This window comes from Lepidothrix coronata, unplaced genomic scaffold (genome assembly GCF_001604755.1).
Source record: "Lepidothrix coronata isolate B3197 unplaced genomic scaffold, Lepidothrix_coronata-1.0 Scaffold164, whole genome shotgun sequence".
In the NCBI taxonomy this organism is placed as follows: Eukaryota; Metazoa; Chordata; class Aves; order Passeriformes; family Pipridae; genus Lepidothrix; species Lepidothrix coronata.
The window spans coordinates 2,089,995-2,115,279 of NW_016690344.1; the positions used below are offsets into that span (position 1 = coordinate 2,089,995).

Sequence of the window (25,285 nt, forward strand, 5' to 3'; positions counted from 1 at the left end):
CGAGCAGGCTGGTCTGGCCACCAAATCTAGAGGAGAAGTAAAACGACACTTTAGCCCAGAGCCACCCAGAAGCAACAGAGTAGTGCTAGCAGGCTGCACCAAGTCCTGGAGTTTGCCCATTCAGGCAGGGGTGGGGGCATGCAGCCCACCTTGCGGGGCCAGGGTAAGCTGCCCCTATAGGGAAACAAGAGGGGAAGCACTGCAGCAGCTGCAGACAGCAAGGTAAAAACACAGCGATGACTAAGAACCGAGTAGCAGAACTGAAGGGGAAAAAAAACAGTCTCCAGAGTAAAATGAGGGCTAGTTAGTCCAGGGCATGAAAAGCAACATGCAAAGGTTCCATAAATACGTTAGCAGGAAACAATGGTGAATGTTGGTCTAGTCCTTATCAACAGGGGAAACAAAAGCCAGCCGAGCTGGCTGGAGCAGCTAACACAGGCTTTGTTCCAGCCATCATAAAAACACTCATGGTGACCAGACAGGGCACAGACCACATTTGAAGTGTTTAAACAAGGGTGCAGGAGCACAAGGAGGGAAAGGCCACATTGTGATGGAGAGGTTTGACACTCAGATAGATAAAACAGTTATATCCATATTGGTAAAGGCTTTCTGCAACACAAGTTCATATGCTTAATGCTCCTGCAGTCCTTGCAAAGTTGACAGGAGCATAAAGGAGGTCTTGAGAAGCAAGGAAGGATAAATCTTGTAACTATCTTCAAAAACAGAGAAGGGAGAATCCAAAATTACAGTCTGCTCACCCCCACTCCCCTAAGCAGTTCAGGTTTTTTAGTGACTAGGTTATAACCCTCCAAAGGATAACAGGGTCATTAAATAGCTGGTGCAGATCAGTTAAGGCCTGATTATGTTAAGCCAATCTGGTTTCCTTGTCTGACCTGATAACTGGCCTGTCAGATAAGGGAGAAGCAGTGGATATGATGTGCCTTGGCCATGGTGAAGATTTCAACACACTCTCACATGACACACTCAAACAGACTGAGAAAATATCATCTAGATTAAACTGTGGCAATTGCACAATGAGCTACATAGCTGCACTCCAAACAATTAGAAATACCTGGCTGTTACATTAAAAGCCTTTTAAAGTACAGCCTGCAGGGGTCTGTCCTGACTCCCACTCCATTCAAATGTTGTCATTAAGGCAGATGAAGGAAGAATCCCCATGCTTATAAAATAAGCATGTGTGTGATGCCAGGCTGCAAGCACTTTGCAGGGTTCAGATTCAGTCTGATCAAGGAGAGAAGCAGTCCAAATTCAAACAAACAAAATTCACTGAAGGCAAATGCAAAGCACTGTGGCCAAGGAAAAGGAAACAGTGCTAAATGCATAAGAGGGAGCAACAGCTCAGGCAGCCATTCTGCCCAGCTGCGTTAGGAGTGGCAGAGATGATGGGTTCTATATGAAGAAGTTCTACCATTGTTTTGTGCAGTAGGGATGTTGGGAGTTGGAGTAAGTGCCATGCCTAAGGTAAAAGAAGGTCTTCATCTGCTCTGTTGAGGATCTGAGGCCTCAGCTGGCTTAGGGAGTTGCAGTGTGAAAAGGATGTAGACATGGCATAAGGATGTAGAGGAAATGCAGAGAGAAGTTTTAGAGACTGTGTCTCATACTGCAGGGTGGAAAGTGAGGAATTTTACCAGGGCAGTAGTGAATGCAGAGGACATTATTCACAGTAACAGTGGCTGGTGATGTACAAGAGTGTTATGAGAAGACGGAGCCATCAGCTGCTCCCGGTGATGCCCAGAGGTGCCCTGATCTAGCTGCCAGCAGAAAGTGGCCAGAAGAACCTCCAGAAGAGTCCCCCCGAGCTGTATGGGAAGGAATCGCCAGGAGAGCGGGACAGCTCCGGCAGCTGTCCCGGCTGGCACCGCCAGGGAGCAGCCGCGGCCAGGGGACGCGGGGCCCGCTCGCACTCACCCACGCAGGCCATGCGGGTCATGTCCAGCTGGAAGCCGTCGAAGCAGTCGCAGGTGTATCCTTCCCGGACGCGCACGCAGCGCCCGTTCTCGCAGCCGTTGAGGATCCCACACTCCTCTGCCTGTAGCCCCTCGAAGCCCTCGTAGAGGCCTGGAGAGGGGAAAGGTGGTGTCAGGCAGGGTGACCCTCCACCCAGCCACAGAGGGGACATCCGGCATCCAGGCTGACTCAGAACAGCCAGTAACAGAGCTTGCTCCAAGCCTGGAGCAGCCTGGCCAGGGAGTCCAGGCAGTCCCTATGGACACAGGCTGGGTGGGAAGGCACTTCTCTGTGTCTCCCAGTACTCACCAGTTTGGCTGGGCAGGTAGCGAGGTGGGGACCACACTGGGCCATGGTGGAGAGGGCTGCCATGAAACTCACTGTTGGGTTCCCTCCGAGGGAATCCAGCATCAGGGTTTCCATACTCTGACTCCAGGTAGTTGTAGTAGGGGCCCATATCAGGGCTGGGAAGGCCATAGTGGGGGTCTTCCAAGCCTGGTCCATACTCATACCTAGGTCTTTCTCGCAACTCAGCCCCTCTCTCACTGTCTTCACTGGCCCCATTACACAGGAAAGCAAAATCAGCTGCAAGTGGTGAGAGAAAAGGAATGGTCAGTGCAGCCTGGCTCAAGAGAGGTAGGTCTGCTATGGCCAGTGTGCATCCATACTGGGTCAGCCGAGCCAGGCCTGCATTCAGTGCCCTCCAAAACTGCAGTTCTGTAGTTCGTTGATGGGATCCCATCTTCAAGAAGACCACCTCCTGTCTGGGCCAGCAGCTTGAGCAGCAAGAACCCCAGCTCCCAGTATAGCTCCCATTTCAGGCTGCCACTACCTCACCTCTCCTAACCTATGCAGGAGCAGTGGGATGCACAGAGGAACTCTCCTCTCCAATACCTTGGACTCACTGCAAACCAGTTTCAAGTACATCCTACTCACTGGTGCAGCTCAGCCCTGGAGAAGTTGGGGGGGTATCTATTCCTTGGGCTGGTTTTAGCAATACAGAAAAGACCCTTATGTGGCAGACCTGCACAACATGACCAGTGGCAGCCCAGCCCACTCCCACCTCTGCTGGGAGATGCTTGCCCATGCCACCCTGCTCACCGGAGGACTTGTGTGGACAAAGTGCACAGTTCTGGCCCCAGGCTTCGCCCAGCCGGCAGCAGCACTCAGTGTACGTGGTCTGCTCGCCACGTAGCAGGTCTTGGCAAATGTAGTCAGCAACGGTCTGCCAGCAGACATCCAGGTGGATTTCATACTCCTCCAAGGCATCTGTGAGTGACACACACAAAGGATGCTATCAAAATCATCCATAAGAGTACCTGCCCATCTTGTCCCGAGAGGGATGACCATGTGCCCCAGCTCCTGCCCCCTCCCTGCCCTGGCTGGATACTGTGCTGCTGCTGGCATATCCCTGCCAGACACCAAGTTCCCACCCACTGGTCCTTCTTGGTGGACCCACCCATGGGGCGGGATGTGTGGGGCAAAGGTGTGCTGCAGTGGGAGATCAGGCTCACCTGCCCTGCTGGAGAAATTCACACACCGGTTGCCAGTGGCATCCAGCACAAGAGGGAGGCTGCAGAAGCAGTGGTAGGAGCCTTCCGTGTTCAGACATTCACCATTGATGCAGTACACTTCGTTCTGACACTCATCCTGGTCTGCCCACACACAAGGACAGAGCAATGTTTCAGTCTGGCAGACATGAGCAATGTGACCCTTTCCTTGCCCAAACAGAGACCTCAGGGGCTCCCACCACCTCCAGTCTTGTTCCCCAGGAGGGTCCCAGGAAGCCTGTTACCTAGACCTGGCCCTGTACCGTGGGCAGCAGGGACAAGTCTGGGTGCAGCAGCATGGCTGTCCCTCCATGGACAGTGTGGTTCCCACTGCTCTTTGAGGGCCATCTTACCAACACACTCAAGCCTGCTGGAGTCATAGAAGTAGCCCGTACGGCAGAAGCACTTGTAGCCTGGCACTGTGTTCAAACACTGTCCGTTGCGGCAGAACTCGGAGCCAAATATCTCACACTCGTCCATGTCTGAGACAGGGATGGAGGGAGGGAAAGAGTGTCTCAGGGAGTGCAGCCATGGAAGCAAGGTGGGTTGGGTGCTGTACCTGCAGAAAGCCAGCACGGCACCTTGGCCTGGATCACTGACAGGTCCCCAAATGAAGCCCCCATCTCTCCCACTGGTCCCGCGCTTGGGAGCAAAGGGGAAGCACCCACAGGCAAAGCAGGAGGAGGAATGATGTGGAACAGGATACTTTCACAAAAAGGAAATTCATGTGCATTTCTGGAAAGTCAAGAACGCAACACCCCTGGAGGTGAAGTGTCAAAGACTGAGCCAGGTGGCCACTGGGAGATCTGATCAGTAACTGGAAGGGTTGTGTCTTAATGGTCCCCATCCCTGGTTCATAATGGGCATGGGACATCTGCACCCAGAAAGAATCACTGCCAGCAGCAAGGCAGGACTGGAGGGAGGGGCACTTCCACCTTGGCAATCTGGGATTTCTCTGGATGGAGGAAAGCAGCAGCAGGATGTTAGCATCCACCACCCCAGGCCCAGGGAGATAGTTCTGTCAATGCATCTCCATGCAGGGCTTTTTCACAGTGCCCTCCCTCTTCCCCCTGGAAGAAATGAAAGAAAATGCCACTAGTACCTGTGAAAGAGATTTTTCCTGAGAGCAAATCTTCCTGGGGAATATAGCCCTTCCCAAGAGGGCAGATCTCTTGGTACTCCACTGACCAGGAGGCAGATGCCAAAGGGAGATGGAAAGCAAAGAAACAGCTCATTAGTGCAACCAAGGTGGAACTGGCAGGCAGAGCACTGGCCGTGCCTACTGTGGTGGGGCCACAGTCCTACCTGTGCCTAGGATGGGGCAGGGGTAAGTCTCACAGTTGTCACCCCAGGCTGCCCCCACAGTACAGCAGCACTCCTCCTTGGTGATGTTCTTGGCCAGGACGCTGTCACACAGGCGAACGTCACTGATGTGGTAGTAACACTGCTTGCGCTCTGCGCTGTCAGAGAGGTGGGCTGCGTGTGTGTCGGAGCCCTCTAGAAGACAACAGAGCAAGGATGGGATGGGGTCCTTGGCACCCCAAGACAGCATCCCACACCTAGACAGTCCCAGAGTACATCCACCACTGGCAGTGTGGCCTTCCCAGGTCCGCACTTCCAGGCTCCTCAGCTCTCCCCAGAAAAAAGTGTGCCCATGTCAGTGGAGGCTTGTACAGCCCTGTCAGTCCATCAGCTTTATGTCACCCCAGCCAGGGCTACCACACTCCTGCTCTAGCTGTCACCCATGCTTCTGTCCTAGTTGCCTACTCACCCATGGCAGTTCGGGGCTGGCATTGCCCTGCCTCTGTGTTGTACTCCTCGTGGTCACTGGGGCAGAGGCACAAGAAGGATCCCTCTACATTCTCACAAAGTGCAGTTCCGCACACGGCGACCATCAGTTCACACTCATTTACATCTGCAAAGCAAGGGGCAGCAGTGGGCAGTGGGAGCCCTGCCTGGGCATGGTCTGCAGCATGAGATCACCCTTCAGTAGAGAGATGGAAGCTACTAGGGATGAGCCGAGAGCTGTGCTCAAATTGTGGCTCAACACAAGCCTGACAAGAGCTTCATGCTCTGAACTCCACCCTGCAGTGGGTCACTGGATCACAGGATCATCTAAGTTTGAAGGGACCACTGGAGGCCTCTAGTCCAACCTCCAGCTCAAAGCAGGGCCAGTTATGGAATCCCACCAGGCTACTCAGAGCTTTGTCTTGTTGGGTCTTTAAAACCTCCAAGGATGGCAACTGCATAGCCATCGTAGACATCTGTTCCACTGCCTGTCTGTCTTCATGGTGAAAATGTTTTTCCTTATAATACACCCTGCCTGTTCTCTACAGGCACCCATCAAAGTACCTCTCTAGCACCTTTAGTGCCTCTATCCCCCAAGGACCTCCCTTCCACCTGGACAGAAAAGGTTCACTCCACGTTCACTTGCTTTTTCAGAGCCCTGCTCCTTTGCAATCACAAAGATCTACTGGGAGGGGGTTTGACTCCATAAGCTGCCCTGTCCACGTGTGCGATTCTCCAAGTGTGGATGCAGTCCCCATCTGAGGTCCGGGAGCCATCACACAGCAGGGACAATAGCCTGGCATCTACTTACTCATGGCTCTGCTTCACTGACTGGCAGAGTGACCCCGGCGGACTCACCAATGCAGTAGTGCCCAGAGCTCTCATAGCCACGGTCGCAGAGGCAGCGGAAGGAGCCATCTGAGTTCTCGCAGAAGCCGTGGCTCCCACACAGCGTCTCGTTGGCGCACTCGTCAATGTCTGCAGCGGAGTGGAGAGCAGGAATTGCCCCAGACCCCACCTCTCCCAGTGGACATCCCTACCCCGGCCCTTCTGCTCTGACCCCAAGATCTGGGGCCGGGGCAGGCATTCCCATGATGTGAGGGACTGGGTCTGACTGCCCAACTCACTCACTATGCTATGAGTTGCTATGAGTGTGTGTGTTAAAGAGAAGCTTCCTGCAACATAGAGAGCTGCAAAGAGGCCATGTGAATAGAGCAACAAGAGCAAAGTGGAAGTGGGAAATGGATGGGAAACATGGGAGGTGGCTGGCAGGAGTGACTGAAGGCAGCACAGTTTCCTGCAGAGGTATAAAGGGACACAGAGCCTTCAGGCTCACATTGGCAGGAGATGCAAGCATGCAACCGGTGTGAGGCAAGTGCAGACAGATGAAGGATGAAACCCTCCTGCCCCATTCTTCTTGACCTTCTTCAACTGCTATAGTGCCAGGGAGCGTGGTGGGACAATCACAACTGGGTTCTCTGCCTACAGAAGACAGGTTTACAGCCCTGCTCCCTGTCAACTGCTGCACAGAAAAGTTTTCCTTGGAGCAGCCAGAGCAGCTACATGCCTACAGCCCACTGCTCCCAAGCCCAGAAGCAGCTCCACATGCTACATCTGAGTCTTGGCGCAGCCCAGAGCCCAGTGGTTGGCAGCAGCTCCTCCTTGCTGCAGCCTTCCCTGAGCTAGTGGGAGCCTCAAAAACTGCAGAAATCCCTTTGCTCTTTCCTCTATGCTGGAGCCTGGGCTCCAAAGCCAGACTCCCAGCTTAGTGCACAGTGGCACCAGCAGCCTTTCTGCTCACCCAGGCCTGCCAGGCAGGTGACTGGAACTGACCCCAGCAAGCACAGTTTACGGGGAGCTGCAGTTCAGACCCAAGCTTGGAATGGCTGTAACCTGCCCAGGACTCTCCCTGAGCGGAAAGCAGCACAATGAGGTGTCTGTTCCAGATGCCAGGAAGAGAGAAGTCTAGATGCAAGCAGGCAGTGCAGCCAAAAAACAAGCTCTCAGCATTATCTGCCTCTCCACCAGCCACACATTTCCTCCTCCTCCTCCTCCCTCACGCCTCTGGCAGAAATGTCCCACAGCCATCCTGTTCCTGCCAGGGGGAGGGACGGGACTCCCAAGGCTGTACTCACCAATGCAGTCACCCAAGGGGGTCCAGTGGAAGCCAGGCTGGCAGCCCATGATACAATGGTAGGAGCCCAGGCTGTTCTGGCACCGCCATGTGCCACAGATGGCATCCCCATATTCTTTACACTCATCCACGTCTGCAGGGAGGAGAGCAAGGGGATGAGGATGGTCAGATGGGGACCCTGCTTGCTCACTGAAGCATCTGAGTTAATTTCAGTTGGCCAGAAGCCCTGAGCCATTACTAGTCCTCCTTACAAGTCACCAGCAAGTCTGGGTGCTGGGAGCAGAACTGCCCTCTCCCCTGCACTGGCTGCATCCATCCCCTCAAATTCCAGGGGGCTAATCTCCCCAACGATGAGCTCTCACCCACGCAGTCATCAGTCTCCTGCGAGTGTTTGAATCCATTTTCACACAGACACCTGTAGGAGCCTTCTGTGTTCAGACACTGGCCTTGTGAGCACCGGGACTTGTCTGCACATTCATCCACATCTGTGAAATCAGGACAAAAACATCAACCTGGATCTCACAGCAGGGGAGGGAGCAGAGGGCAGGACCTAAGGTATGTCTCTGCCACCCTCCAGCTCACCTTGGCAGCTGACTCCGCCAGCCACATTTGAGAAACCAGGAGCACAAATGCAGAAGTAGGATCCATGACTGTTGAGACACTCGCCATTGGGGCTGCAGATCTCACTGTTCAGGCACTCGTTCACATCTGCAGAGGGAACAGAGTCAGGGCCACGCATCCAGCCCTGTGGGACGTCCTTCACCAAAGCCACATAGATTCCCTCTTCCCAGTCTCTTAAGGGCAGCCCTTAAAGGGCTCCTGGCCCCTGGTTTTCCCACCATGGAGACAGAGATCTTCTCTGTCCATTGTGATCCTGAATTTGACTACAAGTTTATGGATGTGCCATGCATGGTGGCATCACCTGCACTGGCACTGGCATCCCCCCTGCTGAGAAAGAAGGGGAATCCACAGGGAGGCTGTAGGTACTGCACCCAGAGGGCTGCACGGATGGGGTTCATACCTTCACACACAGTGCCATTGATGAGCTCAAAGCCAGCCTGGCAGTGGCACTTGTAGGAGCCTGGAGTGTTCCTGCATTCTCCCCCCAGGCACTGAACAGCAGGGTCCTCACACTCATCCATATCTGCCAAGTAGAAGAGCACAGCACAGAGTGAGGCCCCAGCTCTAGCCACGACTGGGGAAGATCCTCACCCAGAGAAGCCATCACCCAGCTGTTGGCCTGCAAGGTGGGCTTGAGCTGCCCTCTCAGACCATCCCATTACAGTGAGAAGAGGGTGGACTTCCCTGTTATCAAGGTGTGAGGAGTCAGCCCAGACTCTTCACTCCTTTCCACCAGAGGGATCAGGATAAACGTTATTCCAGTACCAAGTCAGTGGTGTCCAGTGACAGGACCAGAGGCAAGGGGCACAAACTGAAATACAGGAGGTCCCATGTGAACATCAGGAAACACTCTTTTACTGTGACAGTGACTGAGCACTGGGATAGGTTGCCCAAAGAGGTTATGGAGTCTCCCTCCTTGGAGATATTCAAAAGCCGTCTGGACATGGTCCTGGGCAGCCAGCTCTTGAGCAGGGGGTTGGATAAGATGACATCCAGACGTCCCCTCCAACCTTGGACATTCTGTGATTCTCTGAGCACGGGGGTACTGCTAACTCCAGTGTCTGTCTCCAGCAGAGCTCTGCACTGGGTACCACACCACCAAGAGGCCAGCTGAGAGCCACAGTTGCTGACAAATCCTCTCTGCACAAGAGCAAACATCAGCAAATTAACACACCACCAGCCTTACTTTCTGAGGCTCAGCTTTCCCACCTGCCAGACTTGCCTACAACATCTTTCTCATGGCAGAGCTGTCCAGGGGCCTACAACAGCTCTTACCCAACTGCAGAGCTCCCCACAAACCCTCTCCCACCCAACTCCCCCAGGCCTTGGCCAGAGCTTGCTGGCATTCTGAGGATTTTGCTCACAGCAGAGGAGGAAGGGGTACCTTCCCTTCCTCATGTGAGATGCCAGCAGACTGCTGCTGCCTGGGGCCCATGAGGCAGGGGCAAGCATTGGAAAACACTGGTAGTCAGAAGGATGGGCTGGTGTGCAGGCACCAAAAGACACGCTAGTGGAGGGAGTCCTGCTCTACACTACTCCCCTGACAGGAGCTAAAGCAGCTCCTGGGGGCAGGGAGGGACCTTTTCCCCTTTGCAGAGCACTAAGCATGCCACAAGCATGAATGAGCATTGCTCTCTACCACTTCAGGGCAGGATTCCCAGCTTTTCAGTCTCAAAGGGTTGAAAGTAGAAATATTATTGAATTCTTCTGGAGAGGAACCAAAACCTAGTTTATTTACCAAAAAAATATTACAAAACCCTTATCATTTTTCAAATGTGAAACCTAAATCCACAGACAAGGCTACCAGCCAAGGCAGGGAAGAACATGCCATCCTGCCATCAGGTCAGTATGACCTAAACAGTATCAAACCCTGATAAGGCGCCCTCATGAAACGGCTGGGGCAAGGTGGCTGAGATGGGGCGGCTCATGTGGAGTCTTGGGAAAAGGGAAGGGCAGATGTAAGACATCAAACAATGCTTCTTCCATCGCACCCAAAAATCAATTGGAAAATAAGTTCATATAACACTGGCTTTCTCAGACACCAAAACAGAGAAGAATAATGGGAGTAAAACATCCTTCTCCTCCCCCACTGGAGGCCCACATGCAGGGGGATCCTTCTGAGAGTCACATTGAAGGCAAGATCTTCAATTTGCCAGCTACGTGCAGGCTGCAGAGCTCTGCAGTGCTCTAGAGAGAAATTCTCAGCACGTGGCCAATCTTTAAACAAATACTTTTGCCAGCTCTGCCCTCTCCTTTCCCTTGCTCGATTCAAACCATCTCAAGCCCAGGACAACCCCTAAGGGCAGCCACCGGGGAGGGAATTTCCCTGCCTATACTGGGGCAGTCAGGCTGAAAGGCAGGGACTGCAGCACTCTCATGTCTCAGCACTACAACCAACACAAATCGATGCTGGTGTTAACTCTCTGACAGGATACCTTGATCAGGCAGAGCCCTTGATCTAAGCTTTCCTTTTTAAACATGTCCAAGTTACATTAGGGGCTGGGTAAAAATTATGAAACCTGGCTGCCCACAGTCTGTCCGTGGGCTGTGGATCCAAGGTTTCTCCTTCTGTTGAGGACCTACATTTGAGGTTCATGCTCCCAGGCACACAGTTGAACTGAACCACACACAACTCTCTGCCAATGTTTCCAGGCCTCCTGTACTCCTCTGGCCTTTGTCAACACCTCCTAGATCATCAATAGTCCAGGAGTCTTATCAATGAATCCTTCCCCCCATCCCTTTCCTGTGTGAGGAAAATCACCTTCCTGCTACTCCAGGTGATGTCTGCTTGCACCCCTCCACGTTCTCTGGTGAACAGGAAGCTAAAGAGCTGGAAAAGGATCCTGAAACCTGAAGTCCTCTTGCCCCACCAGTAACCCAGCTATGGCAATGTCTCTCCTCTCATTCCCTCCAGCACCTACCCTTCTGTCCTGGGAAAGGGATACCTTCATACATGCTGCCATCTCTAGAGACAGCATAGCCGGTCTCACAAGCCATGCAGGAGTAGGAGCCCTTAGTGTTGAGGCAGAGTCCAGAAGGACAGGCAGCCTGGGCTGTGCACTCATCTATGTCTGCATAAGCACATGAGGGAGAGTGAGATGAGTAGAAAAGATGCAGAGCAACCATGACCAGGGGCACATGTGTTGGGGTAACCAGCCAGCACGGTGGCCAGGATTCAGGCAGAGCCAAGTGCTCAGGAAGAGTCTAGGGAAATCTCTGGACTGTGTGACACTTCAGAGTGTCTGAACTCATGGCTTCCTGGTACCTTGGCAGCTTTTCCCATCAGGTGCCACCTTGTAGCCCTGGTAGCAGGAACAGCGGAAGGAGCCATCCAGGTTGACACACTGTCCATGAGTACAAGTCCCCTCCACAAGACACTCGTCCGTATCTGTGTGACACAGAAGAAGACAACATGGTATGGGAGGGTGCTTGCATTCCCTGCCAAGCAAGCCATGAGGACATGATGCTCTGGCCACGCAGGCTGGCCTCCTGCAGGAGAAGGGTGCTGCCTGTGCATCTGCTCCTTTAGAGGCTTGCAGGAAGCACTGCTGTGGGGGGCAAGGATGCTTCCCAGAGGCAGCCCAAGTTTCTTACCAATACATCTCCCGTTCCTGGGCTGATAGCCATCCCCACAGCTGATACACTTGTAGGATCCCAGAGTATTGACACATCTCGCACTGGGGCAAGAGCTGTGATCTGCACACTCGTTGACATCTGCCAAGAAACACACTCCTCTCAGGCTCCCAAAGATAAACAGTGCAGCGTTCTCCAGTGTATCCTCTCCAGCTGGATCCCCAGACTTCCCCTCCAGGGCACAGTGATGCCCAATAGGAGCAGAGATGAGTTTGCTGGGGCTTAGGCAACACTTTCTATGGCCCCACTTATCATTCAGGATCCTACGCCCATGCCTGAGGGCTGACATAAGCCAGCAGCACAACTCACTGCCGAAGGATGTTGTCAAGGCCAGGAATGTGCATGGGCAGAGAAAGGGATCAGAGAACATCTGTGCAGGGCTGTTTCATCGCAGCCTTTCATAACTATGATTAGGATGCAACCTCCAACTCAGGAAGTCCTTAAGGCAAGTGCTTTCTGGAGGCTGTTCAGGGGAAGGGAGGGGGGGAGCAGCAATCTGTGCATGCCCTGTTTCCTGTACTGCCTCCTGAAATAGCCTCCCACTCTATGATGGAGATGAGCTATTAAAAAAGGGGAATCTTTGATCAGGCACATCCCTCTACCCAGGAGAGCCTGTTCCTTCTGCAGTCAGAGGAGAGGACAGGCAGCCCTTGGGGAGTTGGCAGACCAACATGGGGGTGTCCTACCTCCCTTCCAGGAGGAGGCACCGAGTGATGAGGAAATGAGGTGTTCATGCAGAGGGTGGGTTGGAGGGGCGGGGAACAGGGGGCAGCAAGCTTCACCTTCACACTGTCCTCTGGGGTTCATGGCAAAGCCCTCCTTGCACTGGCAGTGGTAGGAACCAGGGGTGTTGATGCATCGATGTCCTCGGCAGATAGAAGGCTGCTCACATTCATCTCGGTCTGGCAATAGACAGGGAGACAGCCCTGAGTCTTCCCCCTCCAACCTCAGGAAGGCTGGGTGCAAGTGAGGACCTGCTCCACCTGCATATGGCTCTACCCAAGGGACCAGTGCCAGGACTCTCCTCCATCCCTCATCTGCCCTAGCACTTCCTTGCCACAAAGCAGTGATCAGAGTTGGCATCACAGACTCCTGCCCAGATCATCATGGGCAAGGTCCTGTCCCTGAGCAAGCAGGAGAAGGTAATCCCCATGGATCAAGCTGTCCATGGACAGCTGTGGGAAGGGAGGGTGTGCAGGTGGGCATTTTTGTGTGCACACATATGTGTGTGCACATTCATGACAGAGCGTGAGAGAACAGAGAAGCTCTGGGGAGGTGGCAGCCTTGTGCCAGGTGGACACCACTTACCTTTACAGCTCTGCTTGCCCTCAGAGACAACCAGGGTGTACCCAGAGTAACAAAGGCAGAAATAGGAGCCCACACTATTGATGCAGCGACCTCTTCCAGCACAAGAGTCTTTCAGACACTCATCTTCATCTGTGCCCAGGCAGGGAAGGAAGACAGGCAGTCACCACTTCAGCTGACTGCCAGCCCCCTGCCAGCCCTGCAGTGCACCAGGTGGGCAGGGGCTCAGCAGAGCTGCCAGAAAACCTTCCCTCAAGAGCCTGAAGGACTGAATAGTCTGTTGAGGCCCAGCAGGCAGAACAGGTGACAACCTACCAATGCAGTGGAGGCGGCTGGGGTCCAAGGTGTAGCCAGGGTGGCACAAACAGCTGTATCCCTCTGGAGTGAGAACACAAGTACCAGCTCCACAGGAGCGGGGCGAAGAGGCACAGCCACTGACCCCTGGGAGGAGAGAGCATGGAGTTGGGGGCAGCACCAAAAAGTGCACAGAGTTCAGTGTCTGCTTTTTGTCCCCAGTACTATGCCAGGAGCCTGCTTTTCCCCCTTCTTGGAGAGCAATGCTGAGCCTGCTCATCTGCTTCTTCAGGCAGCCTGCACCCGCAGGGCTGCACAGGAGACACAGTAGACCCTACCACCTCCTACAGATACTCCGGGCTGAGCCCAGCTGGGATGACCAGTCCCCTGTACTGCACACCTGTACCTTGGCCCCAGATAAGGATGGTGAGGAAGCCTGCAGCCCCATGCCTTGGCAGCAGAGCCTGGCACCTGTGATGGGGCTCCTTTTGGGGTGACAGCAGAGCCCTCCTCCCCTGCATCACCCTGCTAAGCAGAGCACGGACGGTAGTGGGAGGGGAGCGGGGCACCACACACCCTTCGGAATCGAGCCAGCCAGGGCTGGGGGGGTAGCCCAACCCCAAACAAAAGGCTATTGAGGAAGATGCATTCCTCAGCAAGGTGCCTCCGCCAGGCCTGCTCCCCAAGGTGCTCCAGCCCCCGGCGCAGGGCAGGGGCCACACTCCCAGACACTTGAGCAACCGTGGAACAACAGCGCCCTTGTTTCCGGCGCAGTAAACAAGCCGCCCCGGGAGCCACATGCCTCCCCGTGTGCTCCCCCTTCCCGATGAGTCAGCGCACGCCACGGGGGGCAAGGGGCCAAAGCCACCCGAGCGGGCGCGTGATCCATCCCCGCTCGGCAGCCACTGCTGCGCGGGCAAGGGAGCTGCAGGCAGGGAAGGGCTCAGAGAGCCAAACACCTTACTTCCCATACAGGATCACTCTTTTGTCTCCCCATGGCCGGCCAGCTTTCCCCGCCTGGCAGCAGGTGAGACCAGGCTGGGACAACACCCCAGGATGGTAGGGCAGGGACTCTTCTTTGGGAATTCAAGGGCGGGGGGTATAGGAAGACAAGCAGACTGGTGAAGGGAGAGGGCCCCTGGGCAGAGCTTAGGACATCATTTCCCTGTAGTACCAGGCAAAGAGAGGCAGGAAATGCCCAAGAGTGGTGGACACACACACCTGAGCCCTGTGCTGGCACCTGTGTTGGAGCAGCAGCATCCCAGGTGGTGATGGGGCCAGGCTGGGGAGGGCCATGCCAGAACTCCTCTTCCTCTGCTGTGGAAGGAGAAGAGAGGTGAGGCAAACCCCTGATCACAAGCAGAGGTGCATGCCCAAGGTTCACCTGTGCTGGGTGGCCCTGCAACCATAGCCCCAAAAAAGCTCACGGGAAGGGGATGCAGGGTGGTTGCAGCAACAGTATCACCTTATTATTTAACACAGTCTCCTCCACCTTGCAGGATATTCATCACCTCCCCACATTCCTACAGCCCCACATCAGCCACCCCAGTGTGATAGGGGTTCTCTGCACTGCCACACAGCCAGCCCAGCCAGGAGCCCATCCTGCCCACTGGGGGCTTCTATGCAGAGGAGGCAGCTCCCATCTCTCCACTCTCCTCCCTTCTCACTGCCCTGTTCTCTTCCCAACAAGCACCCTGCCCTCCCGCCAGCCTGGTACTCACCTCTGTGTGTGTCAGGCTCTGCAGTGGCATCAGCAGTGCCCTGAGGGACAGAAATATAGGACTGCCTCAATTCTCATGCATGAAACAGGGATGCAGCATCCCTGAGACATTTTCCCACACACCTCCTGGCTCCTCTTGTTCCCTAAGAGACCATCCTGGGAGGAGAAGCATCACAGCTAGGTGCAGCTGGCAGGGCCACTCTGTCCTGAGCACATCATCCTGGGCAAAATACAGCTCCAGGCCATGCCTGGGGGGCTGCCCACAGAGAGGCCAAGCCAGCAAACTATACAGGTGAGACCCAAGGCACTGCTACCAGGTAGGCACCTCCCCAAGGTGGCCAAGAAGGTCATCCAGGCATGGTAAATACTGTCACTGTCACTGGCAGCTCTGGGGTGCTGAGGACAGCTGCTGCTGAGGACAGCTGCTACTTCTGCCTGCCTCAAGAGTGCTGCCTACTAGAAAGGTGCTTGGTGCTAGAAGCTTTTTCTCAGCATCCCCTCCTGGCAAACCTATGGCTGACTAAGGAAATGCTGGAGCACAACCTGAGTCTCTGCTCCAAGGAGCTTTCCACAATGGATGAACAAAACCAGCAGCTGAGCAACATAAATTCCAGACTAACTCTGTTTCACATTTGGAAGTTTTGGTTCAAATTTTTGCTCTGTCTTGAGATTTCTCACATGCACATGGGCAAGTCACTTCATGTCTATGAAGCAGCAACAATGGCAGCGCTATGCTCTCTTTCATAGGGGCTAAAAGTATGTTCTGAGGGATGAGCTGCTATAGCAAGAGGGCACAGAGATGCTCAAGAGAGATATGGCTGAACCTCTACTGACAGCAGGGATCAAGAAGCACACATTTTTTAAGTGCAACTCACAATAAAGAAACCCAGTTCTAGAAGAGGCTGGCAGAAAATCAGTCCCCAGGCTGCTCCCATCAGACAGGGTGAATACAGACAAGCCAGTGCAAGAGACTCCTGCCCCGACTGCTCCCCTGATGTTTCTGCTGCACCCACCCCAGCACAGGGAGACCTGCCTGTGAGCTGGGCTTGAGCACAACACTGGGCTCAATGAGAGGAGCATGTCCCAGCAGACTACAGCGGTTCCCCTTATCCTGCTACCCTATCAGCCCTACAGCCAGGCCAGGCTGACAGCAGGGAGTGAGTGCCCACACCTCAGCTGTGTAAGTACAGCTGATATTCATGGAAGCCAGTGAAAGCAGGGCAAACTTGAATTTGCAGCACAGACTAGAATTTCAAAGCGAAATTCTTCTCGGTGTCCTTTTATAGTGGGCTAGATCCTTTCTGTAATTCACCCTTTTGCTCTTTAGGACCGAGTCCATCATGGATAAACTCTCCTGTCTAGAGCTTCAAACCCTGTGATATGCAGTGCAGAACTGGCTACAGTCATGTTTAACTCACACACCTGCCTGGTCGAACAGTAAAAGAACGTGAGCAGGAATAGAATCATAGAACAGTTTGGGTTGAAAGGAACTTTAAGGACCACCTAGTTCCATGCCCCCGCCATGAGCAGGGACACCTCCCACTAGATCAGGTTGCTCAAAGCCTCATCCAATTTTGTCTTGAAAACTTCCAGGGATGGGGCATCCACCACTTCTCTGGGCACCCTGTTCCAGCATCTCACCATCCTCACAGTAAATGAATTTCTTCCTAATATCTAATCTAGTTCTACCCTCTCTCGGTTTATTTTTATGACACTCCGCTTCCTGCCCATCAAGCTACCATTGGATGCACCCAAGTGTAGCAAGACATACCTTACTCACCTGCATGGCAGGAGAAATTTCACCTGGAAAGGGAAAGAGTGCATGGTAAGTAGAGACAAGGCAGATAGGTGTCTTCCTCAAACCCTGGCTGTCCTAACTTCACCCCACCTCTATGACCCTGCCATTCAGTCCCTCATGCTCCTCCACAAGGCCTTGTTCCCAAAGCCAACACACCTGGACTCCTGGCACTGGGTAGAACCCAGGAGCTTCCGCTCCAGCAAGTACCATCACAAGCATTTGGCCACATTGCCTTCCAGCTGAGCTGGACAAAAGCCCAGGGACTGGAGTGCGGGGCTTGCCATGCAGACCTGAGGTCCTAGTGGAGGCAGCCTGGCCACTCAGCACCAACTGCAAAGATGCAGTTGCAGGAGTCTGAAACACTCAACCTTCTCTCCAAAGGCTTGAAGACACGGTGCCTTATGCCTTAGGAATGCTATAGTCATATAGATATAGAAAGTCTTTATCAACCAGAAGTCCATCCGTAGTCTATGACAGGACCTGAGAATTTTTCAACCCTTGCTAAAGGCCCAGATGGAGCTGTTTAAGCAGTAGACCTCACACTACCCTGTCTTGCTGAGGTGCCAGGGTAGGGGAATGCCTCCACGATGCTCCCACGCAGGCTGTCCTGCAGTTGCTGTCTCCTTGCTGTCCAATCTAAAGTCCAGTTGCTGTTTTCCCCTTGCTCTTCCAAGCTGAAGGGCAGCTCTTCAGCCTCTGCCTTCCTCATTGACAGTCGGATATCAGAGCTGGAGTAGGTGTAGCCATGTCCTGCTGGGCAAATCTCCTTGAAGGCCTCTGTAAAGGAAAATAAAATCAAAACTTTAGAGGTCAGAGGTTAGAAGGAAGAGATTATGGTAGGGATCACGTGGCTTACCACACCCAGACATGATAGTGGCACAGTGGAATAAAGGAGTGAAAATGGACAGGCATGTATGTGAATGCAGGTGCCAGTTTCCCCTATCCTATCATTTTCTGCAATTTCTAAGGGTTAAATCCTTACTGAAACACATCTGGACTGCAGTGGGTGGATACTTCAAGCAGAAGCAATGTGCTCACAGAGCAGGGTGGGTTTCTAATAGGCATTCCCAGACCCCAAAAACTAAATATCTTCCCATGGTAAGTACTTCTAGGAAGGGATCATGCCACAGGAAGGTCCAAGCTGAGCAAGGGAGAAGATAAAAGTGAACCCAGGGTACCTCTAGGCTGAGCGCTTTGCACGTCACTCAAGATATTCTGCACAAACCACCTGAAAATTTTTCTGATCCTTGAGGATTTTGGTGCTTTATCCTCCACTTGACTTCATGCTGAGATAAACCGAACTCATCTTCACTTGGCTTTCTTCCCAGTAGATGTATGAGAGAAAAGAGCTGTCGAATAAAGCTAGGCACAGACATGGCTGTGCTCTCCCTCTGGCACAGCCACTCCCTCTGGAGTGGTTTTCCATCAGGAATTTCTGTATCTTCCCAGTATTATCAGGTCTGCCTCCTGGGCTGCTGTACCCATCTCACAGGACAGCATTTGCACTGCTCAGCTCTGGGTCCTGCAGCTGTCTGTGTTCAGGCAAACCCAGACCGCAGTCTAACCAAAGGAGGCAAAGCCAATGCAGGCACGTCTCACCTGAGCCAGGCATAGGGCATTCCTCGCAGTTCTCCCCCCAGCCCTTGCCGACACGGCTGCAGCAGCAGATCTGCTGGGTGATGCGGTGGGAGAGGGGAAGGGTGCACACGCCTCCGGCTGCTGAGCGGTAACACAGCCCCTGCTCCATCGACACTGCTTTGTCCGCTGAAACACAACAGCAGTGTCAGTGCCAGAGGTTAAGCTCTGTGCTCTCCAAAGAAAGAATGGGGGGGACACACCTCTCCCTCCTGCCCCTTTCTCTGCCTGTGCCTCCCATCCTGCTCGAGGGCTGCCCTGACTTCTCTCCAGAACACCCCCTGGCCATCAGCCATCAGGCCTTTCACCCAGCAGTGTCAGCCCCAAGTAAATCCAGCTCTTGTGGGAGTTCTCTCATCCCAGGAGGCTGTGTCCTCTGCTACCACACCACAGGCACATTCCCTCCAGCCACTGCAGGGACCATGTGAAGTCCATAGAGAAGGATAATGCAAGATTGGTACCCATTCTGCACACAAGTGCAGAACAGCACAACTCAACTACATTTGCAGATGTGAAGCACACTGCAGCATCCACTCAGCCATGGTTTCCCGCTCGAGTCCCTTCCCAAACTGATGAGCTCCCTGGAGCACTTACAGATGCAATGGCTACGGGATGGGTCTAGCATGGTGCCAGGCTTGCAGGTGCAACGAAAGCTGCCACGGGTGTTCACACACTCGGCATCTTTGCACAGGCCCTGCATCAAGCACTCGTTGATATCTGTGGAGAGGAGAGAGCTTTGTGAGATGTGAGGAAGCTGAGGGTGAACTAAACCCCCTCCCTAAGCAGTGCCTCCCATTCAGGTGCTGCAGACCAAAAGGGTCTCAGCTGGGCTGGTGTCTAAGGCAGCCTCTGCACCAAACAGCATGGTGGGGACCTCTGTGGTGACAGTAGTCCCACATCTGCAGTGCAGAGCTTGCTCACTGCAGCTGCAGGAATGGCTTGTAGATGACTGCTCTGCTTCATGGTCCTTGTGGAAAACATACGTGGCCCCTACGGTGAACCACCCTGTTAGGGTCATTTGTACAGCCATCATGGCTGTTGTTTGCAAGCCAGGAATGATGAGTCCTATTCTTTCTCCTGATTTCTGGTCCTCCTTGTATGGAGCCATCATCCATGGATGGTCCTTGTTAAGAAACTCGGTGCCAGCACGCAGGGAGAGCAGTGACTGATCCCATCCAGAGGGAGAAAGATGTTGGCTAGGCTGTGGCTCACTGCATCTTCTTCTAGGAACAGGTTGAGCAAGTAGGAAGTCGCCAAGCTCAAGACCTGCCTCAAGCTCTGCCACTGACCCTGATTCAGCATGCATCAGACACAGTCTTTGGGAAGGAAGGTGGGTTTATCCCAGGGAAACACCATTAGGCTCACTCATTTGGCCTGCAATAAAGACTTTCCTTCAGCACGTGTAGGAACGTATGAGTTAAGCCAGAGAAGACAGAGATTGTCAAAAGGTACATAAATGGGAGCTGAGGGCAATTTTCAGGTGGAGAGTGAAGAGGAAGCCCTCCTCATGAACTGATGTAGCATTAAATCTTCACTAAACAGCCTGGCCCAGAAAAGTAAAATGCTGATGACCTGTGCTGTGTGAGGAGGCACAAGCAGTGCAGGAAGAGTTGAACGAGAGCACAGAGTGGCAGGAGTGGGATCAACCTCAACACCACTCTGGGACAAACCACAGGAACACATACTACAAGCTAAGAGGTGGGAGGAGGCAGTGAGAGGGACCTGGGCACACTCACTGCTCACAGGACAGCTGTGAGCTGCCAAGACGTGATGCTAGGCAGCATCATGCCAAACATTTTCCAAAGACACAGGGCAGTCCCAATGGCAGTGAACAAGGCCCTGGTGACCTCAGGTGCCCTGAGAGCACACAGTGGTGCTCTAGAGACTGTCTGAAGATGGAAGGGGTGGAAGACACAGGAACAGCTTTCCCAGCACTACCTTATTCCTCAGAGTCAAAGCATCACTGCTTGGTGGAAAGGGGATGTCTCAGCCAGCAATGACAGCTGAAGTTCAGACTTACTGGCCTGAGAAGTCCTCCTCAGTCCTGTGCTCTTAAACTCCCTCATTCATCCCACCAGCTGCCCCATACACGTTTGAGATATATAAGGGCCAAGAAGACCAAGCCAGAAGCTAAGTCAATGAGAAGTATCAACGCTACAGGAATCTGCAGCAGGCCAGGGAGGAGTAGGATTTGGCTGCACAATGCAGTGGTTTCCTGCTCTGTACCAAGCACAGGACAGAGTTCCTGAGAACAACCAGTGGCCAGACCCCAAATAAGCTGGGAACTCCACTCAGAGAAGACACTAGGGCTCTCCAGAGGAGCCTCACAGCTCATCCTTGTCACTCCCCAGCATGGTCAGAGTGTTATGTTGTTTCAACGCACCAACTGGACAAAGCACTTGTCTCCATATAAGCAAAGGGCTTTTGAAGGGATTGGAGTAATGAGCGCACAAAACAAACAAGCACCAAGGGCTAGGCTTTATAGGCTTAATTCAAAACAAGGCCACATCCCAGCCTTAGTCTAACCCCATCTATTCTGCTGTCAGCAAAGGACCCACCCACAGTGGAAGTTCCCACTGGGAACAGAAGCAGTCAGGTGCGCTCAGAGCTACACACTCCTACCCCCTGCAGCATGCCAGGGCCAGGGCTAGCCCACAAGAAGAGGCCTCAGGGACCCCAAAGTGAGATCTGTATGCTCTTTCAGCTGCTTCTTCCCACCCTGCACAAGCCAGTGTTCCTCAGAAACAGTCATACCGAGTCAGGCAGCCTGTGGTGGAAAGGTTCAGGCTGGTTTACCCTGGTACTTGGTGAGCAGAAAGGACCCCAGTCAGCAACAGACACCAAATACATATATGGACTCCAAGGACATATGGATGTATGGACACCGAGGTGCCAGTGTGTGGTCCACATTATCCCTTCCAGTTCCATTCTTCCTGCTGGTTCCAGCAGCACTGAGAGGTTCCCTGGCTGGATCTGCCAGGCACTCTCAACTCAGACTCCTTGCAGCCTTGTTCCTGCCCAATGGGATGCAGCAAGAAAAGGAAAGGAAAGAAGATCCTGCAGAGATGAACCATTTGTTCCTCTGCTGGAAGGCACCAAAGACAACTCTCTCTGTCCATACTGAACAGATGAAAGTGGGCTTCTGCCAGGGCCACCCTCCAGTCAACAGTACTTTGACAACAGCCTGCAAAGCCAGGTAGTCTCCCCTCCTACCTGTCCTGGCAAAAGGCCTGTGTAGCCTCTCCTACATCTATCAGCCCAAATGCTCCCTCTGGGCCCTGAAGTGAGGTACTGGGCTTCCTGACAGACATCCCACTGCAACAGCAGAGACAGGAGAAATCCTGGAGGCAGTAGTGTCTGCAGAACAGTACTTATCTAGCCCAGCTTACGAAGGAGCACACAGAGGCACGAATTCCCGGTTCATGCTTTTTCCAGTAGAAAAACATCTTCCTACCCAAATCTACACTGCCATCTCCCTCTGCTCCTCTGAGCTTCTCCCTTCTCCAGAAGGGGCACAAATCCAGAGCAGGCACTTCAGGTCTCTGCTTGCTGACACGAGTCTCTCCAGCTGCTCTGCTCCTCCAATTTGATGTCTCCTAGTAGCTCCTCATAACACATGTAGCACTGTCTGTGGCCACATAAAGGGATGAGATCTGAGCACCAAGGAGAACAGATGTTGTTGTGTTGTCGAAAGTTCTCCCCTAGGACAATGTGGGGAGGTTGAATCATTAATTAAGTAAGCATGATGGAAAGTCCCAGCTAAAAGAGATGAGTCACTGGATTGCCAGCCCTGGGTTTGCACAGCCAGGGACCTGGCTCCCTGCTGCATTTGCGAGATGACACCTCTCAGTTTATCACGAATCACAAGAAGAGAACCACAAAATTATTCTTCAGTCAGAGCATGGAAAAACACAAGCAGTGCGGATCCAAGAGATGCCAAATAAACATGAACCAGAGAGCGAAGCGGAAAGATGGTGCCTTCCTCATATGGAACTGAGGGACCATGGAAGGGAGAAACGGATCAATCCTGGCAGCATGGGGCAGGCAAGGCAGCCTTGCAGCATGGACTAGTGACACACTCAGAATAGAAAGAATTGCTTTTATGGCACTCACCCACTTGTAAATGAACAACTGGACAAGCTGAAAACCTTCACAAATATTTTTAGGCAAGAGAATTTCTGTTGCTTCAGACCACAGAAGAAGTGTTTTTACACTCATACTTAGCAGAGCACAAACACGAGTCCTTACTGCGGTAGTAGGGCTTAACAGGTGAGTTTTTTTGTGCTGGCGCAGCTATGTGCTGACTGTGTTTATCAGCTGAGTCATGTAATCCAGTGATACCTGATTTTCTTTCACTCCTGACGAAAGGACAGAGATTTTTACAAGCCACATTTTTGCAGATCTATATTGGGGAGTTAGATAATTGTATTTTACTTGTGTAGATAATTACAACTCTGACAGGGGATGTGGGAAGGAGAGAGAGAGATGAAAGCAGCATCCTTACCTTGGCAGTGGCTCTGGTTCAGCCTCTTGTATCCCTGGGGACATTCCACCTGCCCATTCTCAATCACAGGGCGTGCTGGGAAGAAAAGCAAACAGTGTGGGACATTGGCAGTAGAGCCAGCCACCAGCATCCTCCCTTCTCTCTGCCCTCCTTGCAGAGGGGAAAAAGTCCCCCCTAGGTCTGCCTCTGATGACTCCCAGGGCAGAGGGAAAGGTGGGAGCAGCCACATTTCTCATGCAGTGTCTTATGCTACTTGACAAGTGCCAACCTGTTGACCCAGAGGTGCTGCCTCTACTTTATATCTATCACTGCCTCACTTCAGCTACTTCTAGGTCAGCCCGGTAGCCAGGTGGCATATGACAAGGAGGATCAGAGTGAAAGGAATGGCTGAGGTCATTGAGAAGCTGCTGAAATATTAGCTCATGGCCTGTTTATTATATTTTCCCCTTTTTCTGCTGCATGTGATTTCCTGCCCCAATCCCTCTTGTCAAAGAAAAATTCAAATTGCTGCTTAAAATAGTTTTGTGGGTTTCAAAATGGCCTATAACACACACAATTAAATCTCTCCAAAATTTTTAAAGGCAAGTAAAATGTGACCCATAAATTCCAAGGAAGTAAAATTTAGGCACTGTACTTTGGAGCAAGGAAAAGTGAGTCCAGGAGTGGATGAGTTGGGAAGTGAGTAAGCATGGGGTGGGGTAGGAAGAAGGGTGCCCTGCCTAAGGTTGGGATTTTCCCAGGGTGGGGTTTCTTCTTAGTTTTCCGGATCTTACACTTGGGAACAAGACGTGCATGCAACTGCTAAGTGACTGTCCCTTTGTATTCCCACCACTCTTAATTCCTCCTGCCCAGCATCAGTAGCTCACTCCCTGGTGTCATACGTGGAAAGGCCTCCATGGCAACAGTCATACTGAGGGTCTGGCAGATTCCTAATGCATTGCAGCTTTCAAGAACCAGGGGCAAATTGAGACCATCCTTACAGCAGGAAATGGTTGGTAAGAGCCTGCAAAGTTTAAGTACACAAACAACACTCTGGGGGCAGAGAACAGGTATGTCCATAACTCTTTGTCCTTGACACTTGAACCTTATAAAGCAATTTAAAGCCATTCTAGGACAGTACTTGAAAGGCAAAAGTTAGGGACCAGCCTCCTAGGATAAAGGCACTTAGGAAATAAAAGATGTGAGAACAAGCTATTACCAGCCTGTACCAGGAAGAAGAATAGAAAGCCTGGGTTCCTCAGGTATATTAAATGAAGCTACAAGGTTCTCTGTATGCAGATTGACCCTTAGGGACTGAACGAATGACAAAGACCAAAAAAAATCTATTTATCCCCTTTAACAGTTCAATCATGAACTGTAAGCTAACAAATATCTGGATGTTAGGGACAAAGGAGCTACTGGCGATACTGGGAATCGCTGGGCACATTTCTAGCCTTCTGGGAAGGTAAAAGCAACCTCTGGCTTATGGGCTCCAAGTTCAGCACCCTGGTGGGATTCCAGGTACTCACACACCACAGCCTGTGGGCTCGAGGCTGCCGACAGGCATTAACTGTGCTTGGAAGCATCTGCCAACCTCAGCACAGTGTGATAACAGATGCTCAAATGAAGCAGCATTGTTATGTGTGAGCTCTCTGAGAGGAAGCCAAGCATGCTGGAGATCAAACAGTGATGACATGTGTCAGAGCTGTGCTCCCTCTCCGAAAAGCCTTTGCGGAGAAACAGATACTGCAGCATCCCTCCACCAGATGCTGCCAGGAAGAGATCAAGGGAGAAAATGCCAGTGGAGGGTGGGTGAGTGTGCAGGTCTGTGCCACCTCAGCACTCATATGACTCCAGTTTGCAGAAACCTGCAACTTACTACTTCAGCAAATCACTTGTGAAGCTACGGACAAATGCCTTAACTTTGCAAAGAAACCCATGTTCCCTGCAAAGAATAACTGGAATGCAATGTGAGCAGATCTCTCTGTACCAAGGGAAACTAAGACATTTCTCAAGTAGTGGATGGAGGCTGCTCTCTTTCTGTCAGGACCTGGCCACAAGGGAAGACAGGGTGTGGCTACAGGAGGGTGTAAGCTATTAACTCTCAGCTCTGTACTTGGTTTCTTGAGTGGAGGACCATTTCCTTCCACAAGCTCTGATGTTACTAAACTACACTAGAGATGGCTAAAACTGCCTGAAAGAAACAACCTAGGACACTTGAGTTTCCTGAAAAGGGGATCAACATCCAACCTTCTCTCATGCAATTGGCAGGAGTGACAGACTGACTTAGGAGGCTATTCCTCTGGAACCCAGCAAAGGGAAAAAGCTGATCTGATGATCAGAGAGGATAGAAATC

At 52.6% G+C, this 25,285-nt stretch overlaps 1 protein-coding gene across 3 annotated transcripts in view; it reads right to left on the bottom strand.

The window, feature by feature from the left end:
- Positions 1 to 25,285, bottom strand: part of LTBP2 (latent transforming growth factor beta binding protein 2) — a 71,346-nt gene that overhangs the window by 2,139 nt on the left and 43,922 nt on the right. For 2 of the 3 annotated variants that reach the window (XM_017829462.1, XM_017829463.1), the window contains exons 9-33: positions 22,951 to 23,025; positions 19,041 to 19,163; positions 18,411 to 18,575; positions 17,358 to 17,588; positions 16,794 to 16,816; positions 15,015 to 15,054; positions 14,515 to 14,610; positions 13,315 to 13,440; positions 13,003 to 13,131; positions 12,477 to 12,596; positions 11,656 to 11,775; positions 11,327 to 11,449; positions 8,462 to 8,584; positions 8,023 to 8,148; positions 7,803 to 7,925; positions 7,442 to 7,573; positions 6,165 to 6,284; positions 5,290 to 5,433; positions 4,824 to 5,015; positions 4,621 to 4,701; positions 3,872 to 4,000; positions 3,483 to 3,623; positions 3,070 to 3,237; positions 2,278 to 2,553; positions 1,930 to 2,079 (exon numbers count right to left, since the gene is read on the bottom strand). In XM_017829462.1, the coding sequence (XP_017684951.1) occupies positions 1,930 to 2,079; positions 2,278 to 2,553; positions 3,070 to 3,237; positions 3,483 to 3,623; positions 3,872 to 4,000; positions 4,621 to 4,701; positions 4,824 to 5,015; positions 5,290 to 5,433; positions 6,165 to 6,284; positions 7,442 to 7,573; positions 7,803 to 7,925; positions 8,023 to 8,148; positions 8,462 to 8,584; positions 11,327 to 11,449; positions 11,656 to 11,775; positions 12,477 to 12,596; positions 13,003 to 13,131; positions 13,315 to 13,440; positions 14,515 to 14,610; positions 15,015 to 15,054; positions 16,794 to 16,816; positions 17,358 to 17,588; positions 18,411 to 18,575; positions 19,041 to 19,163; positions 22,951 to 23,025 (3,276 nt within the window). The remainder of the gene's footprint in view (positions 1 to 1,929; positions 2,080 to 2,277; positions 2,554 to 3,069; positions 3,238 to 3,482; positions 3,624 to 3,871; positions 4,001 to 4,620; positions 4,702 to 4,823; positions 5,016 to 5,289; positions 5,434 to 6,164; positions 6,285 to 7,441; positions 7,574 to 7,802; positions 7,926 to 8,022; positions 8,149 to 8,461; positions 8,585 to 11,326; positions 11,450 to 11,655; positions 11,776 to 12,476; positions 12,597 to 13,002; positions 13,132 to 13,314; positions 13,441 to 14,514; positions 14,611 to 15,014; positions 15,055 to 16,793; positions 16,817 to 17,357; positions 17,589 to 18,410; positions 18,576 to 19,040; positions 19,164 to 22,950; positions 23,026 to 25,285) is intronic. The other variant, XM_017829464.1, reaches the window with a different exon arrangement.